General features: G+C 31.4%; 1 protein-coding gene across 7 annotated transcripts in view; it reads right to left on the bottom strand.

The window, feature by feature from the left end:
- Nucleotides 1-504: 504 nt before the first annotated feature.
- Nucleotides 505-19,586, bottom strand: part of LOC106074839 (protein quaking-B-like) — a 56,561-nt gene continuing 37,479 nt past the window's right edge. For 2 of the 7 annotated variants that reach the window (XM_056034073.1, XM_013235715.2), the window contains exons 6-10: nt 17,027-17,144; nt 14,724-14,891; nt 12,507-12,806; nt 8,420-8,505; nt 505-6,614 (exon numbers count right to left, since the gene is read on the bottom strand). In XM_056034073.1, coding sequence (XP_055890048.1) covers nt 8,432-8,505; nt 12,507-12,806; nt 14,724-14,891; nt 17,027-17,144 — 660 coding nt within the window. In that variant the 3' untranslated portion in view covers nt 505-6,614; nt 8,420-8,431. Of the gene's footprint in view, nt 6,615-8,419; nt 8,506-12,506; nt 12,807-14,723; nt 14,892-17,026; nt 17,145-17,301; nt 17,402-19,586 lie in introns of all 7 variants that reach the window. The other 5 variants (XM_013235716.2, XM_056034074.1, XM_013235717.2 and 2 more) reach the window with 5 other exon arrangements.

Below are 19,586 nucleotides of genomic sequence, written 5' to 3'. Positions count from 1 at the left end.
GATGAAAGAGGCAATGTTCAACTTGAGTTCAAACTAGATCTGAATAGAAGCAAGCATGTGTCATGTGTAGAAAAGCAGGCAAGAGCACTCCATGGGATGGTGCCTAGCATTGTTTATTTTACCGGACTTTCCAATGCCGGTATAAGCTACCTATTTGAAGCCTAGCATTGAGTGGGCTTGATAAGGTTACCTAAACATGAACATTTTTCTATGCTTTGTTTTAAAGTGTGGTGATACTTTCAGGCATTCAATGTGTTATATATTGGAAGAATTTTTTGACTGTCTTTACAAGTTTTATTCATTCATCTACATTTCCTCCCGCTAAAATATCCTGGCCGTAGAATCAAACATCTACAGTCAGACACTTCTATTATTTTTGAAAAAATTATTATTATTATTTATAATGACTGCACCTTGACAAGCCATTACCAATAAAAAAAATATTTAAAAAAAAAAGCTTCATTTATAAGGCAAACACACAAATTCCATGTCAAACTGACCTGATATTTTTGTATGCATTATTTTTATTTCATATAACTTATTATATAAAGTAATAGTTCTGGCACAATAAAATTAAAGGATTTTGTCTTTTCTTCTTCACAATATCTCTTTTCTAAATACTTTCAATTTTTTACATGTCTTTTAAAATTCAAAGTGGAGTTCACTTCTACTTTGGCCTTTTTACTAGTAGTTTATCTGGCCATGTCACTGCAATACCACTAATAGTACAGAGCAAGATTGTTTTGTTTTCCTTCAGAATGTCAAAAATAATATCACTGAAAGTTTTCACGAGTCAACATTGACTTAGAAGTTCAATGCTGCTGAGAGATGAGCTATAAAAGGGAAAGACAAAATAATTGACTACATGTCATGGTTTGTGCACAATCACTTCCAATAAAAGTATATAAGGCATTTGAGTGGGAAGATCTGGACTACACTGACATTGTCCTGTACACTTGAGCAACTTGTAGAAATAATGAGAGCAGGCACCAACACACACACAAAATATTATGGTATGGGTAAAGAGAATTAAATATCAATTTTTAAAAAAAAATGTATATAGCTAGGAAGTGTATATCAAGGTATAGTTGAACAAAACAAATAGTGTGTGTGACCTTTTCCCATTATAAATTTAGAAATAAAATTTGAGTCATTCATATATAGCTATACATAATATATATATTATGAGTAAATAAGTCACAAAAAAAATACCCTATCAAGTGAGTACTGTATGTCTGGTGAGTAGGTTTGAGAGTGATTCAGACATTGTACTTTAGGTTAGGCCTATGTACAGTGAACATGTGTAATGAGAGACAGGCTTACTGACATCCACCCAATTAGTAATTACTTTTGGTGTCCAGAGACATTCAGAATGATTAAATGAAAATGATGTGGCAAGACTTCTGCAAGGTAACATTCATACACACTCATCCAGGACATCTCAGCCAGTCATAGAAATGAATCAATATAACAGAAACGGAATTGTGTAAGCTACAGAAGCAGACCAATGATGTTGTACTTTGAAGGTACAAATAAAATGTGTGTTTATGATAGGTATTAGTGAAGTCCTGTACTCTACCAAATGTTTTAGGTCGAATACAATTAGTGTTAGCTGTATTAGTTTAGTAGTTAAGCAATTTGTTTAAAACATTAACTACAGCACTATGTTTAGTAGTAGGAGTCTACTCTGTCTGGTACAAAAAAGCTACTATGTTATGTGTCTGTTGTGCTTGGCAATGCTTAACATTTTGTCAGACCAGAGTCTATGGTGTCAATCGTGAACCACATTTCAACTTTTCACAGAGGTCCTGTTTGTTTATCAATTCAATATATCAAAAGTGAAAAAAAAAAACACATTTGATTGCTAAGTGGAATAACAGTTGAGCAGAATATATGCTATTTAGAAAATGTGTCTTTTTCAGCAATTGCTTTTTCATTAGGTTAAATAAAAAGCAAACAAAAATTGTGTGAGCAAAAAGGATGTGTATAAAGTGTGGTTTACAGACTTTTTTTTTCGTCTTTATATACAGCTTTAATGTGGTTAGTATTTATTGAAACAAACTTTTGGAATTTGCATGCAATTTTCCTATCCGCTAGAAAGACTTGTTCACACTGGCCACTGGATTTAGTAGTTTTAGGTAGTTAAAGTAAAACCAATCACCTTTATTTATGATTTAATTTGAAGCAGAAGTAACAGATGAATCATGGGATGGACTGTAATTAACTAGCATGATTAGCAAAGTTAGTTTAATTGTATTAATGTAAAAGATATAATATATATTATTCAGAACAACTACCATCAAACAAACGGGAAACCTCCTAGAGAAAAGTATCTCCACAGTTGACTTTCTAGAAGGTTTCATGTTTTGTACATGTGCTCGCACCTGAAGGGGGAAAAATTGACCATCTTACAGTCAATGTAATGTTCTTACTTTGTTCACTTGTTACTGATTTTTTTTTTTGTCTTTGTTGGAATTACAAAAAATAGCAAATTTAATTTCAGACAAATGCATTAGCTATTTTTGTTAGCTAATACAAAGACATACTTTCTAAAAGCTTTATGTACCGTATATATTGTAAACTCTTTCATTAACTTACTTAGCATGCGAGCACATTAGGTTAAGATAACTATTTAGTTAATTCAAGTTTTAGTATCATACAAAAAAATAATAAAAATTAAGGCATTGTTAGAGGCAAGAAAAATACAGCAAACCCATTGGCTAGGAAAATCCTTTTTTTTATTAAGTTATATATGGTGAGGTTATATAATTGTTAAATTAGTTACATAGCTGAGCACAGTCAGTTAAATGTAATTAAAAGGAGAAATAAAAATGAGAGACTTGTTTTAAAAGAAAATGAAAAGAAACACAAAATACACAAGATTAATATTAGCGCCAAAATTGTGACATCAAATGAAACGAACAAAAAAAAAATTGCCATAAAATGAGATGAGTATTAGAATGCAGGTAGAAACACACACACACACACACAATTAATTCATGAACATGTGAGATTCTAATGAAGCGCAAAAAAAAAAATACAAGAAAATTAAACATCATAAAAATCAATTTAAAAAAAAGCTATTCACAACAGAAGAAAAAACTGTTTCCAACTCAGCAGAACACAATATTGTAACATTATGCAGTGAGCCGTGACAACCAAAGAAAACATTTCTTTAGAAAAATATACACTTCTGGGAAGTCTACGTAAACTGGGATATCTTTCACAAATTATAATTCAATGACCAAAAAAAAATAGATGTTTTATATATATATCTATATATAAACAATGTATCTTATGGTAACATGGTTAGACCATAAATGGGCGGAGTAAATAGATTGTGAGAAAGAATACTAAAAGACAAGCAGTTAGAAAAAAAAGGCACTTATTCAAAAACCTATCACATACTGATCTTCAATGCTGAAATACTTGTGTCAAATGAAATACTATAGAGTCGGAACATCTAGCAACACTACAGAGTAGCAATACTATAGACTACAAAAAAAGTAATGAAGTAGGCAGACAATGATATGAGTTAACAACAAAGGGCAACAAATCCTTATCTTGAATGTAACAATATTGCATGAATATAGTCACTTTAACCACAAAAAGTTGTATAGATATACATGTTGCATATGACTACTATCCTTGTTTTAATGTCAACTTCATAAGCAAACAAAAACAATTACTGAAAATATTCCTTGAAATAACTTAATGCCAACTATCAGTTTATCATACAGTAATTTCAAAAGACGAATCACTGCTTGAACAGTACAACAGACCAATACTATAAATCTGATACCATATTCCAACTTTTCAATGAGAACTTGAATACATATTCAACTGAAAATTATGATCAATGCAAATAAAGATTTGTTTTTAAAACCGTAAGTTTCACGATTCACTCTGCAGTAGAGACTAATCTATCAGTAATTTTGATCAATTCATTTCTATAGTTACTTTCTATAATAAAAGAGAAAAACTGAGATTACAAAAGGTAAAGCTTTCTGAATTGACAAGTTGCTAAGCAAAAACAAAAAGATTTGAGATCAAAAAAAAAAAAAAATCTGTGGATGTTGAGAAAGTGCTTCAAAAAGGCTATGGACTTGCATTCTCAGTAAACGAAACGATTACTTCAGAACTTAAGTACATCATCAAATGTTCACTTAAAAAGCAACACAATTTACTATGAAACATTTTGTTCCGTGGCTCACGTCACATTCACAAGAAAGCATGTAAAGGGAAATTGCATCAGTATAGGACACAATGTACAGAGTTAAGTCACCAAGTCACAATACTAGAAATATAAATATACATGTGTATAGAGCTTTAGAATAATATTTTGATTACATGTATTTACTCTATAAGTATATCATTTGATAATATAATTAAGTACAGTCAACAGTGTATAATGCTCATTCACCTTTGTTTTTTGTTTCTTTTTGATTTAGATCAAATAAATAGCCTTTTAAGTCTAAATGTGATCCACACGTAAACAAAAGTTGCCCTAAGTTCATTTTCTAGTGTCCAAACTGTGCACTACAAGTATACATAAACCTGTGACAGCAGGTAGATTATTGCATAGTTAGCATTTAAAATAAAGTGTTTATGAACTAAATATCACATTTGCTGGGTATATGAAGTTTTTCACAAAAGAAGATTAGGAAAAAACTTTTGATTTGAACAATAATAATGTATAGGTACATAAATGGGTGATTCGGGGGGGGGGGGGAAGAAGAAAAAAAAAAAAGGTGATGGGGATAAGGCTCAAGAACAACACAATGTAATGAACACCCTCATGTCTGAGCAATTTTTCAGTACATGTTCGTTTAAGCCTATTCTAGTAAACCTGTAATGTAGACTGCAGGCCCTATTGTGTTTTCAATCCTAAAAAGTTCCACAAATGCAGAGATCTCATTTTTTTGCTGAAGTCCAAATTTTTATTCACTTTCAAAATGTTGGAGTAAAAATAATTTGATTCAGTTAATTTATATACATAATTATTTACAAAACTTGATTCTTTTTTATTTTGGTTCTAATAATATTTGAAATTGCTTAAAAAATTGATGGCATCCGTTAGGAAATTGTTGCCTGGGTTTCTTTATTTTCCATTAATTAATATAATTGGGGAAAAAAATGATATGCCATTAGCATTTGATATGTGTATTGTCTAAGATATATTTGTTATGTTGAAGTTTTCAACCTATTCATATCCATAGATATGTAAGCAAATATTTCAAGAATACATACAATGAACAAGCACTAAAAAATTAGTTCCAAAGCAGAATTGTACAAAGACCAATAGGCAATAAAGGTTAAAGATACAGTGTAAACAAATAAAATGTGTTTGAAGGTTCTTGTAATCAATTGTCAGATGTTAAAGAGTATAAGATTATTAACACAACCAAGCAGTGGTGAAACTTACAAAAAAAAATATTCAGTCATTTACAGTTAGTAAACTAGGTGCAGCATTGTATCAATAAACTAGCAAGGTTAAATCAAATGATTACATGTTTAATTCACAATCTCATTTCACTAAAAAAAAAAAAAATCACTTGTAAATAAAAGAAATGTCAAATATAAAAACATCCACATTATAATATCAGTTTCAATGCAGAGTAAATGAACATTTTGTTTTAGTTATAGTCATAGAAATTTGAATACAAATATTAATATCAATGATGTGTTTCTGAAAGGTGGATAACTCTTTGACCAATCATCTTATAGGTTCAACTAAAAAGAATATTTTTAAACAACCAAAAAAATGTTTTATACATTAAAAATGTTAAAATTTATTTCAGTTAAATTTAGACCACCTCCACTGCAGAATTTTTTTTTTTAAATTATGTCCATCATCCACCAAACTTGTTTAATTATACATCTGTTGGACACATTGTTCTGAGGTAAGGAGGCTTTGTCTTATACATGGTAATGTTAGCAGCAGTACACGATTTCAGGCACTTTAATAAAATTTAACTTTCTGCCTAACCAAACTAAGCAAAACTGAACTGGTGTGGCTATAATTTCAAAGCGCCAAGACAAATTAAAAGGAGTGACAACATTTAGACCTTTCATAAAACCCAAAAATATATATACTAGGAATCCTCACACCAGATCAGTATTACATAGCATCGGAAGTCATGAGCAGTTCATAGTTTGTTTTGATCATTACAAAGGTAGGTTACAAAACATGTTAATCTGTATTATAAAACATTTATAGCAATACACAGGTAGGTTTGAACATTAAAATATTACCATAGAAACCAATTGTTTAATAATAATTAAAAAATTCAACACAAAATTAGAGGACAATCAAAAAGTTGAAACAAATTGTAGGCGGGTGCAGGTTTTTACCATTTTCTTTTTCTATTTAGATTAACACAAAAAAAAATATACAGAGAAAGAACTTTCTTTGTAGCTGCATCTCTTTTCCACTATCCCAAAGGTTGTTTAAATATTCCTCTCTGGCTGTTGAGACACTGCTGCTGTTGAAGAACTGAAGGGAAGCCAGCAGCAGCACAACCCAGCGCCCGGCCAACATTTTGTCCCCACCACAAACAGAGCGACTGGCGACAGAGCCCGTCTTTATAAGGCACGATGTGGTTAGTTGCCAGCTGGGTTAATGAAACAAAATGGAATGAAAAAAAGGAGTTAGTGGATATTGGCTACAGATAATAGTATACAAGTAGCTATTCAAGTTTTACTCAAGAATTATATAGGTTGGTGATTTTAAGAAGGGATATCATTCAATTGTTTATTACAGAAAATTAAAGCATTTCATTTAGAGATTATAATTTCAGTGCAATTAATTTAGCAATCTTCAAATGTTTAGAAGTAAATTTCCATTTTTAAAAATAGATACTATAAAATGGGCTGCATAAAATGATTAGACTAATGGTTAAAAATGTTCTATAATTAACACATCTATAACATGAAACTGTAACAAAATATTCAAAGCATTAATTGGTATGAAAGAATGGCAGCATGATAGATGACATGATGGTGAAAGAGACATGATGACAGTGAAGCATGACCTGGTTTTCACCATTTCTTTGGTGACAGTATGATGATGATGCATGCAAATGACACCATGCAATGGAAACATAAAGAGAATGAAAGAGAAGAAGAAATTAAAAAAAAAAACAGGAAAGTTTCAAAAAGAAATAAATCAGGAGGGAAAATACATTTTGGCCTAGTTAAAAAAAAATTAAGCATGCAATTAAATGTAGGAGTCAGCACATGATTCACCTCTTGAACCACATATTCATCTTCCCTCACAGTACCCAGATTACTATCAATTAGATTTTAAATGGGTTATTGATGGTCAATGTATTATTTTACTGTTATGCAAATGGCTACATTTAGAAATCCAATGGGTTAGAATGATTATACAAATTTGCTACAGCAATGAATGATCCCTAATAAAACGTAAGTCAATATGCCAAGTTAGCTACAATGCAATAAGCTGTCAATTGTTAGCTAACAACCAATGAGTAGAAAGAGGAAAAGTGTTTGCTGCCGCAGTGTACAGAACGTGTCTAGAATAGATTTAACGGACCTGTGGATCTACATGTCATAATTGTATTCAACTGCCTAATTTTCTTTGGAGTCGTTAATTAGTTTGAAATGTATTATTGTTCATTTTTTCTTACAAGAAAAGAAAAAAAAAGAAATGAAACACAATGAATATTTCATGTCTTTATTTCTAAAAATATCTGATATTGACAACAATTGCACAAATTATTTTCATCTCACAATCAACACAGAAAGCAAACAATAAATTGATAAAAAATAACTACGTTTGTGTGTGTGTGTGTCTGTGGCTTTTAAACGCAGTCATCACAAGGAGCAATAGTATACATGTCATTGTATGTATATAAATGTAAGGTATAAATATAAAAATAATGCTGTAGGCTAGAAATAGATGAGCAATAAATCGGATTCCATTGGATTTCATTAAACAATAACATAAAAATCATCTGAATTAGTTCAAGTTGGCATTGCAGTTGAGTATTTGAAATACTAAATTTTAAATCATGGCTTACAAAAGTGTTATATACAATAACCTGTAAATTTAGTCTGAGACTTATGTCATAGTGCATTTCAAAGTTTTATATCAACTAACGCTCCTATATAAATATAAGTCTCCGCTTTAAAGTATCATTTCATTAAACATTTAATTTATGCACATTTTTAAGGCACTGGTACATTGGGCTATATACAACAACATGAGTCTAACAATGGATTGGTTTTCCATTGAATACATCAGCAGAAAAACAAAAATTGTGGCAAGACTTCTGCTGCAATAACAGAAAAATAAAAAGGGGGGGGGGGAAGACTAATGCTGTAGAAAAACGCAACAAGAGATGAAAGAAGAGATGATGTGAAATGAACAGAACAAGTTCATAAAATAACTAACCTGTATAAATTATTAGTTCAATGATACTCTAGTATATGGGTGAGCCCTGACTCCTTCTATAGTCCTTCTGATCTTTTGGACACCACCTACAAAAATCCAACACATGTAAGTACATACATTTACTTTATACTACAGCTAGACAACATCTACCGTCTCCATTCGAATTATAAACACATAGCATAATGATCAGATAAGACACCTTTTGCTTTTGGCACTGAGTTCCATTTTAAAAAAAACAACTAACAAGTGGAAGTAAATGCTACTTTTTGACCAAAGTAAAAATCAAATTCAATACCAATATATCACTCAATTTTATGGCAAGTCACCAGCACAGAACAAGACTGAATTCAAGAGGCACAATAGGAAGAAAAATCACAGAGAAAGTGAAAAATAAACTAATCACAGGAAAATAAACACAAAGACATTTTTGAGTGTATCAGCCAAAACTAAGTAACATCCCTGGTCCCAGTCAAAACCAACGACCTTAAGAATAAATACATAAATAAAGATGGACCCTTACTTCAGTCAATAAACAGAGGGAATAATTTAGGAAATTAGAATGAAATGATGACCCACAGATGAAAAGAGTTAACATAGCTTATTTTAGGAGTTGATAAACCAGATGTTGGTATGAGGTCGACTAAACTTAATATTTTTTTCATGAATTATTAACAATGACGTAAAAGCGCCAATAATTATTTTTAAAATCAATCTTTTAATTAAACCTCTTCAAATAGAATATGCTGGTCTTTAAAAACCCAATTTTTTTGTACTCTTAAAAACTACAACTAAGAATAAATTTTGTTTCTGATTCTTTTACATTAATTTCAAGGCACTGGGAACCGAGATTACCAAAACTGTAATACTTTATTTTACAGACTTTTTCTATTTAGTCTGTGGGCTATCATTACAAATAAAAGGGACATAACAAAAATAGAAAAAATACTGATATGGACATCTTTTCACTTGAACAGTCTATTGGGTCCTTATAAAACATGGCATTGCAAGAACAGGGAAGTACATCTCTGCAGAGCAATAAAATAAGATCACAGCCCATTGGTTGGACACGTTTTTGTCATTAGTTTGATACTGTATTTCTTGTTAAGTGTTAATCTACAAACATTTAAAGTGGGTCAATAAACCTATAAATGATAACCATTGCCCTCATGAGTTTCAATACTATTAAGATGACATTATGTAAAGAAAAATAGCGAAACATTTTTTTTTCATTTATTTGAAATTATTTTTATTAACAAAATTATACATCTTTAGAAAAGATTTTTTGTTTTGTTATTAACAACATTCCAATAATTTTAAAAGTTAATTTTAATTACTGTGTATCACTTTATCTCAAAATGGAGGGGGGGGGGGTCACGTCTCTTTGTCTCTTGCTTAAAATCTGGCACATTGCGTGCCTTAAAAATTTCAGAAAGCACACGAGGGCCTGGTTTAATATTTTTAAAGCACATATCACGTTAGTGGTTTATAAAATGTTTAATCACGTGGTTTATAAAATGTTTAATCTCTTTAGAATTATAGTATATGGTCAGTGCAGTGTAAGTAACAGATCAGGAGAGAAAAAAAAGAAAAGAATGTTAACGAGAGAAGAAAAGAAAGAAACAAGCAATTAATAAGAATATTTTAAAAATATACAACAAGTAAAAATATAATATTTTTTGTATATAAATTAAAATATTTGTAGTAAAAGCAAGAATGTCCCTTCATAGTTGATTAATGCCTTTTTAAACTATCAAAACTAATTCTTAAGTAGTTTCAAGTTAGGATTTTTTTTAAATGTCAATGTGTCAGAAATGAAAAAAATCTAAACTACCATATGTTTCTCTAATTATTACAAAAGTCATGCAAATATATATATATATATGCCAGTCTCATGCAATACACACAAGTTTTCATGCATAGACAACTACAACATAAATCACTCCAAGCCAGCAAACATTGGGAAAATGAATCTAATCTAAAATAAATATCATCCTATATACATTTAAAGCATGCTTATCGAGACAGACATTTTTTGTCAACAATGTCTTTCCAAATATATGTATAGATATATATACACATAGTTTTTATGTTATAGTAGTATATTTAATATATATATATATATATATTTTAAATACTTCATATTATTTTATATACTATGTACATTTGCAGGCATGAATAAGCCATAAACTATGATTGATTTCATATCAAATGATATGCTTTAGCAACAAAAATATTTGAGATAATTGAACAAGATTTTATTAGTGGCTTAGACATACCTACAAAATATTCATTTTAGGAAGTTGACGAGCACTAATCCAATGTGCAAGACATTTTTTAAAAAAGCAGCTGATTATAGAGGAAACAAATTGTTATTGTAAATGCAATAAATAAACAACATGAAATGGCAGAATGTAGAATGAAGAGTGGAGGGGGCGGGGAAGGGGCGTGTACACATGTAGAGAAGGGGGTGGGAGAGGAGGAACATGTACACTTTACATTAAAATTTTGAGTTGAGCAAAAAGTTTTGAGCATGATGAATAGATTTTGTAGAAACTGGAAACAATATCATGAAAGGAAAACTGAAAAAAGAAAAACAAAAAAAATGAGCAGTTGTTCAACAAGAAGCAAGGAGGCCAAGTCTACTTCAACCTGGACTATACGCAAGCTAGAAACAAAAACTCAAGTCAAACAATAGAAAGAAAACTAAGTAAAATGACAACGGAATCAATCAATGAACAACTCCAACGTTACATCAACTTAGCACTGTTGTCTTAAACAGAAACAGGAAAAAATTACCATACAGAGAAATAAAAACATTTTATTAATGGTAAAAAAAAAATGGAATGGATAAGACCTTGAAAACAAATTCAGAAACAAGACAAAAAGAAAAGCCAAAATAAGAAAGGAACCTTTGATTATTCGAAGGAGAAGTTTGAAGATTCAAATCTTAAAGAACATTTTAAAAATGAATCAGATCTGGTATTAACAGTTAGGCTAAAGAAAAACACTTTGTTTCAAAGCTCCTCTTCTCATCAATAATATAATTTTCTAACCAAGTTTCAAAATCTGAACTGTTACAGTGTCAATTTTACTAAGGACTTTTTTTAGTTACCATAACTAACAGCTTTCCTTTCCCTCGACAGTCATTTCCTATTTCATTTTTTTGTTGAGGACATCTTCACTCACTGAGATCATTGATTAGTTCACTAGAGATATGAACATTTCATAATAACTGGCTGTCCAGTAAAAAAATAAAATTTTTGGGAATGTTCTGCAATCTAGACAAACAGGAGGGAAGTCTTAACATTCAAAGAAAAGGAACACAAACTCTGCATGGACCAAAACAAGTTACGAATGAGTTGTCTCAACTACCTTTGTAGCCATCTTATGAATCCAACTAAACTACCCTGAACTTACAAAACGAAAACAAATGCTAACAGGAATGTTTCGGGTATAAACCAAAAAGTTTTAAAGACGATGAAAATAATGACACAGAAACCTGACAAAAGCACACAAATCCTAAAAAAAATTTACTTCTGAGAAATAAAACCACAGAAATAACAGCCAGTATCTAGGACTCTGCAAGTACTAAATGAATGAAGAGACATGGCAAGAACTAGACCATATCTATCTCACATATGAAATAATACACAAAAACAACAGGATTTCAAAATGAATCGACCAATAAAAATGTACCTGATTGTCTAAGGTAGCTAGAATTTTACTTCAATATACAATACTGTTTGTGCTCAACAAAAATAAAAATTAAAAAAAAGAGACCAATACAAATATCTGAAACAACTAAAGACACATTACTAAGTAAATGCAAATGCAACAAATATCAGGCCATTGAAATAACTTGCTCTATGGGTGAATGCCACGATACAGGAAGGTGGTACCTAGTCATGGCAAAAGATCTCAATTACATTAATTATCAATATACTGATTCACAACAGTAAATAGTTCTGGATTAAAACAAAAGGTTTAGCCACTGACAACCCTGGAGGACTACAGATGACTGCGATGCTCTAGCCAGGTGGTCAAATGGCTCACATCCCTGTTATAAAGTCTCGTCTAACCAACATACCCGCTTGAGTTTGCTCAAGATGTGTCTGGTACTCGAATATGGAAGGTGTCCCTGATGCTAGGCCGTAAGGATCCATGGCTGAATGCAGGCCCTGCCCAATGCTCATAGCATAGGGGTTATAAACAAGTCCTGTGTGCTCTCCTGAGGGGGACACCAGTGGAGGTGGGGCCCCATTCATGCTAGGCTGGTTGGTGGCCATGACTTGCGATGGCAGGCGAGGTGCCAGGATAATTGGAGCACCGGTGGGCGTAGGTGTTCGCATCTGTATGGCTAGTGGCTGTGTTAGAAAACGTGTGTGTTCTGAGGAAACAAAAATGTGCGGAGATTAAAAAGAGTTCAGAGGTCAAAACTAGAATAATTAGCAATTATTAAATTAATCTATCAATTTAACGTAGCTGATTTAAGAAGCAAGCAAGCAAAACAATATGGCTTCCCCTCCCAGTTTTAATCATCAGAATGTGATCTAACATTACCATCAAATAAAATGGGATTTTGCCAGCAAACTAAAAATTCCATGCTTAAGCCAAACCACTAATTTAAACATGACATATTCAGGAAGGCAGCCATATTAACACTAAAGAAATCTCAAAACCACACAAGTTATATGTAAAACAAGTAATGGGTTTCTCATTTTGAATAAAATATTAGACAAATCAATAGTCATTTGATTTTTTTAAAAATATTTTTGAGGGTTAAAAGCAATATAAATTACCAAACCAATCAAAATTAATTAATTAAAAAAAAATGTATTTAAATATGAAAAACCCATAGAGTTTATAAATGGTGCAGTTTTAAATCGCATTCCAATATTTTCTCAGCATATCTAAATTTTAAATCTTAAATTTAATTATTGCTACAATAATTAATCTAACAATCCCTACATTAAATGTTTAAAACTTTTGCTGTATATGAAATTTAAACTTATTCAAGTAGTAAAATCACAGTAACTAACTAAAACAAACAGTTACTTTGTTAGTGTCAACTGTATATATATTACTGGTTAGAACATAGTTAACAAGTTTTGATTCAGGCTTTGAACATATTTTAATGGATAAAATTATTAAAAAAAAATAAACTTCAAACTATAAAAATAGATTTTAGCCCTCATCCTTTTTTAATGTCATTATGACCTTTTTATAGCTTATCATTAGAAAAAAAATAACCCAATCTACCGAGGACTTTTGAGTAATGAGGAAAACCTGTAACATATTTTGTAAAGGTTAGTTGTGAAAAACAAGTCTTAGGCTTGGTGCAAGTCTTTATTAATTTGTCTGAATGCTACAGACATTGTCACTTTGTCTGTTACTTTGTTTTTAACTTCATAATGTTTTTTTCATTCATTCCCATATTTTAGATATACAAGAATATATACAAGTGTGCATATTAGAAAGTATTACAAACTGCATTGGGTAATACATTATACCCATTTCTGTGAAAAAATTAAATTTATGCATTCAAAGGACTAAAAGCTTAATTTGCTATAATCTATAAAATGAATATAAAATAAAATGTAGCTTATTTTAATGAGATTTGTCTGGCTTTACTTTGGCGTACACCTAGGAAAATATATTTTAAAAAAAAAATATTTTCACAATGTGGTTAAATAGCTGTACAAGCCAAGACTTGGTGTAAATAACTAGCATTAGTATGTTAGTACAACACAGTAATTGTTAGGTGACACCACTTTAAGTGCCAATAAGGTATTGTGGATATTAGTAAAATATTACTTTAGATGTTAATAAACTTTAGCTTATAATGATACAAAAATAATAATAAAAAAGCTCATAGCTTCAATTGGTGAAACCATATGCTTTGAATGATATGATAAGTATTTTGTGAGAATTAATTACAACCAAAATATCCAATGTTAGAGACTAGTTGAGTTAAATATTAGTTGGTCTTGCTATCTTCCACTAACCAAAAGAAATTCAGATTTAACTGTCTAAATAGTAACATTTACCTATTAAAATGATGGTACACTATACAATTAATTCATCACAATTTAAATTCTTTTAAAATTTGTATTAGTTATACAAATTACAAGTAAATTGTTGAGAACACATGTTCTATTTATTTATTTAATGTTTTTACCTTTTTTTTTTCTTTCTTCCAAACTAAAGACATTTAATTGGTCAGGATTAATTGATTAGATTTACTGTTTATTAGTTTGTCAGTGGTGTGAGTAACACATACAAGCTAAGTTTAATGTGGCAGTACCCGTATTGGCTAAAGAAAATGAATGCAACAAGGACAAACCATCAGAGAGGGAGTTTGCCCCGCTAACCGGGACCAAGTGAGGCATCTGACCAGGGGCACGAACTCCCGTTTGCCCCAGGTGGCCAGGGGGAAGGAACATTGGCATCCCACCCAGCTGAAGATGGGCTTCTGTGGGGGCAAAGAGCAAAAGCACACATTTGTTAAGGAGATAAGTGGGAAACAAAAACATTAAATACAAAAAAAAATATAAATATTTGTGAATAGCACTATAAAAACTAATTAACTGGCTTCTGTTAGATTTAATTATCAAACAATTCGTTCATTTGATCAAATTAGATGGTTGAAATTAGAATTATGAAATTAGATTTGACAAAATTAGATCATTTCTCCTTTACACATTACTGTTATGGTTCAAACATTTGTGTTTAGTCACAGAAACCAATGTGATTATTGAAAGTGCATCAATGTCATAGACTGATAAGTGAACATGATCAAACTAAATTATAGCTAGCCAAGTATTGCTGACATGAAACAAGCTGATTTCAATGAATAAATAGGCTATACAACATGTTGAATAAATGTAATAATTAAAACTTAAATAAAAAAAAAAGAAAACAAACATGAGATGCTATAAAGAAGAATGAAGTGAGCAAGGTAAAAAAAATATTAAAATCTACATGTAGGGAAAAAAAAATAAAGCATAAAGCTTGATCCACCATAGTGACATTGAGAATGGTAAGTATTTAGCTCATAAATGAATAAATTAACTAATTGAGCCCGTATTTATAATAAAGCCAAAAAAAAAAAAAAAAAAAAAAGAAGACCACCATACCTGCTCCTATGAAAAGTGGAGGGGAAAGACTTTCATCAAGGATTTTTTAATTATTAATAGAAATGCTTTTATTCCATTTGAAAGTCTCTTCACTACAGTGGACCAAACTGCATATAAAGGTTGATAATTAATGCTTTGCTTTACTTCTATAATATAGTATATGGTGAATGTATCCGTTAGCTTTCAGCTCTTATAAAAATCAATTATAATTTAACACTAGCAAATATTAGATAGCAAGGTAAAAATGGAAAGAATCTTGCTTAAATATCTTAAATCATATGATGTAAATAGTTTTAATTAATGTAAAGCAATGTTTGCATTTTTTTGTTTTGCTGGCTAGAGAGAAGAGAAGGTGTCAAACACAAGGGAGAAAACTAAGTACTTCAAAGCTGACTAAAGAAAGGAACAGACCAAGACATGTCCTTAGTCCTAGACAGTAAATCATGCTCTAGAACATGCACCACACAGAAGCAACTTTCTCTTCCTTCTAATCACTAAGAGATGCTTACTAATCAGATCCTAACATTCCTATTGTATGAATCTAATGCTTTTATTTCAATGTTTACATGTTCACTAAAGTTGATTGGAACTATTTGAAGTAGAGTTTGTGTTGAAGTATGTGAAAACAAAAGGCTGCTAAGATTGTTGTTTTAATGATTCTAAAGGAAATAAGGCAATGGGAAGTCCCACAAGCTTTCCAATGATTACGTTTTAAGGGAAAAGAAAAATATTTTTTTAGTTAACCCTAACCCTAACATCAAACTAAATGTGTGACAACAATAAACCCAAACCTTAAAAGCGGGAAACCAAATCCTAATAAGCAGTTAAAAAAACATGGAATAAACAAAGCCTCTTATTGTTGACAAATTAACAACTGATAATTTTGTGTTCAGAATTTCATTCTTTTTAGGCTTTGTTTAAATTCCAGTTTTATATTTATAAACACCTGTTCACAGAAAAAAAAAGTAATATCAATGAAACATGCAATATTAAATAATGATAAACAATAATACACAATAAATAAGATGTATCACATTCACATATTGTGGCTAAATGAAATGGTCAACACTGTAGCATTAATAGCATCTGTTTCCCTCATCCATCATTTCAAAAGAAAAAAATCTCTTGCATTTCTGAGAGATTTCATGTCTTAAACTTTGAATTTGAAAATTTGTACTGTTAATATTTCAATGATATAGTGGACACATGTAATGCTGCAGTGTACACCACAATACAAAGAGACCATCCCATGAATATAGTCAAGAAAAAGGAGGGAGAAATCTGCAGCAAATTATAATGTGAAAAAAAAAAAGGCCACATCTGGTCACTAAATCAAGCCAGGCACCATAACACAGCTATATCAAGTGGTAAAAGAAGTTTTGGAAACAAAAAATCTCAAAACAGAAAGTGGACCGAGACAATGGTTCTAGCTGGATGATGGAGGTGGTAGGCAAACTCCGAGCAGACTTACGACCAGGCACTGAATTCTGGGACGGAGACGGGGATGGCTTCGTTGTATCACGGTATGTTCCATTAATTATTGCTAACTCCATAAGCTGACGTTTCTTGAGGTCATCTTCACCATCAGGCTATATAGGGAAAGAATAAATGAAGTTGTTACGTGTTAGTTTGTAAACTATTGAAATACAAGAGAAGAAGGCAGTCTGTGTGCTGGAGTCCATCAGTGCTGGGACCTGGCTGCAAGTTGGAGGGTGAGGAATGACCTTGTTAGCAACCAGGACTTACGTGCAAACCGAGCTGGGATAAGCTGTGCCTCTCTGTAGGTACCATTCATGATAGCCAGTTCCATTAATTGCCTTTTCTTCAAATCATCCTCACCATCAGGCTGAAATAAAAGTGCTAGTTAGAACTGATCTACTCCACACAAAAACAAAAATGTCCTTATCCGAAAGATGATAATTACTAATACATTTATCCACTGCATTAGCTAGTACTGTCAATATTACTTAGCTTTTTCATACCTGAAAGTGATATCAAATGTGTATGAACATTTAAACTGAGATGGAAATTTAGGCCATCTGTAAAATGTTTATTACTATATTTTACTTTAATTTACTTCTTAGAAAATAACAGAATAATTCTATTGGCTTATGGTATAAGAAATGCTCCTTAAGTGATGTCTGCATATTGCAAAATATCAATATTAAGAGTTATACCGCTCCTCCATGAAATCATGTTTTTAGTTTGTGCTCATTACAAAGCTCCAAGAGCATTTATTACTAGCAGGTAATAACAAGGGAATGGATTTCTTTTTGGCTCCTGAGTGTAACACAAGAACAAGAGAAACAGAACACATGAGAGAAACCTATCCACTACTAGTGTGCACAATGCTTGAGACTACTGTGTCAGCTCTGATTAGATGAGATTGGTAGCACAACATGGAGCCCAACCTTTCATTAGTGCCACAGGATGGAGAGATGTTTTTTTTCTTACTAGTAGACATTAGTCTAGGCAGAAGATAAACTACTGTCAAATTATTAACCAGTTAACCCTTAAAACGTGTATGGTAGTTTAGCCTCTAAACATCAGACTAGTGTTTGCACTCATTGTAAAACAGTTCAGCACTTTAAGGGTTAATGTATCTGAAAAGACAAAGACATTCTAAAAGGCAAGTGTTTCTACAACTTGGTCTCTAAAAGAGTGATTACTTTGTTATATTATAATAACAATAAGGAAGGAGATGATTTTTAAATTGAATTTTTTTTTTTCAGCAATATTTTAAAAACAGGCACACACAAAAATAAAAACAGTAGCACTTCAAGAGCTTCTAAGAACTACTAGAAGATAGTCTAGGAAAAAATCTGATTGAAAAGTTAACCCATGAAGCATTTCAAATCTCTCCCTTTTAGCCATGAGAAGCTGCCAAACTTTGTTGATTTTTTTTCTTTTCAATTCAGTGTAGGTCGGGCATCAGTTTAAAATATCTTTATCATTTAAAAAAAAAAGGGGGATTTAAATTAAAGTCAGCCCAAGTTATAGCCACATGACATCATGATTTTAATCAAGACATCAGTAGCCTGATTAAAAAAAAAAAAACGAGTGATAATGTAGGTGAGCTTGTTAAGAAGAGGGGTAGCTCTACATGCTTTGGTTATCTCTTTAAGTGTTAGCCTGATGTTAATGAATATAAAATATTTGGTTACTGATAGCTTGGCTGGCTTTAAGTGAGCATGTGCATGTGTGTTTGTGAGAAAGAAAGATGGCTTGAATGTGACTTTACCTGGCTACTGTGTGTATGTTGCTGAAAGGAGGGGGGAGAGAGAGAGAGAGATTTTTGAAACACTTTTTGTACTTCTGACTGCTTGGGTTTCAAAGATTCCCCAATCATGGCAATGACTTTACAGAAGAAGGAAGAGTGACTGAATGTTTTGTGCTGCTGACAGAATGGTAGTACAAAACTTGAAAGGAATTTTGGTCTGAGCACACAGGGCTGAATTGAGCCACTTTCCCAAAAACCTCAGTTTCATTTGAGAACTACATCTATGTATCTATCCATCTAACAGAGAGAAGGTAAAAACATTAGAATGAAATTTTTAACAATAAACAACACAAGAAAAAGATATTTTTCTTTTTTCTTTAAATATACACACAAAAATACATTTGCTACATTCCTGGTCACACGATCTCTGATGGTGTCATGTGATCTATGATGGTGTTAACTGTGAAGGAAACTAGCCATACAAGATAATGACTTCTTTTCTATATGTTTGAAGAACACTAAAACATGTCTACACACAAATACTAAATGTTACCTGGCTTGTGTGAAAGAAAAAAAAACAAAATGTGTAAAATTGAAACTTAAATCAGTATGATCTACTTCCATTGTAATCCCTCAGGGCAATACTGAATAGATCTATTCTAGATGCCATGATGTACATTGATTTGCATGGATTAGCGTTTAGTCTAAATTAAAAAACACAGTATAAAATGGTTACTATTTAATGTTCATTAGTGTTGTTCTTTAACCCCAGAATAATTTTATTTCTAAATTTAGTTAGTCTTTCAGTCTT

The sequence above is a fragment of the Biomphalaria glabrata genome, chromosome 6 (genome assembly GCF_947242115.1).
Source record: "Biomphalaria glabrata chromosome 6, xgBioGlab47.1, whole genome shotgun sequence".
NCBI classification, from domain to species: Eukaryota; Metazoa; Mollusca; class Gastropoda; family Planorbidae; genus Biomphalaria; species Biomphalaria glabrata.
This window is presented reverse-complemented; position numbering and strand designations above follow the sequence as displayed.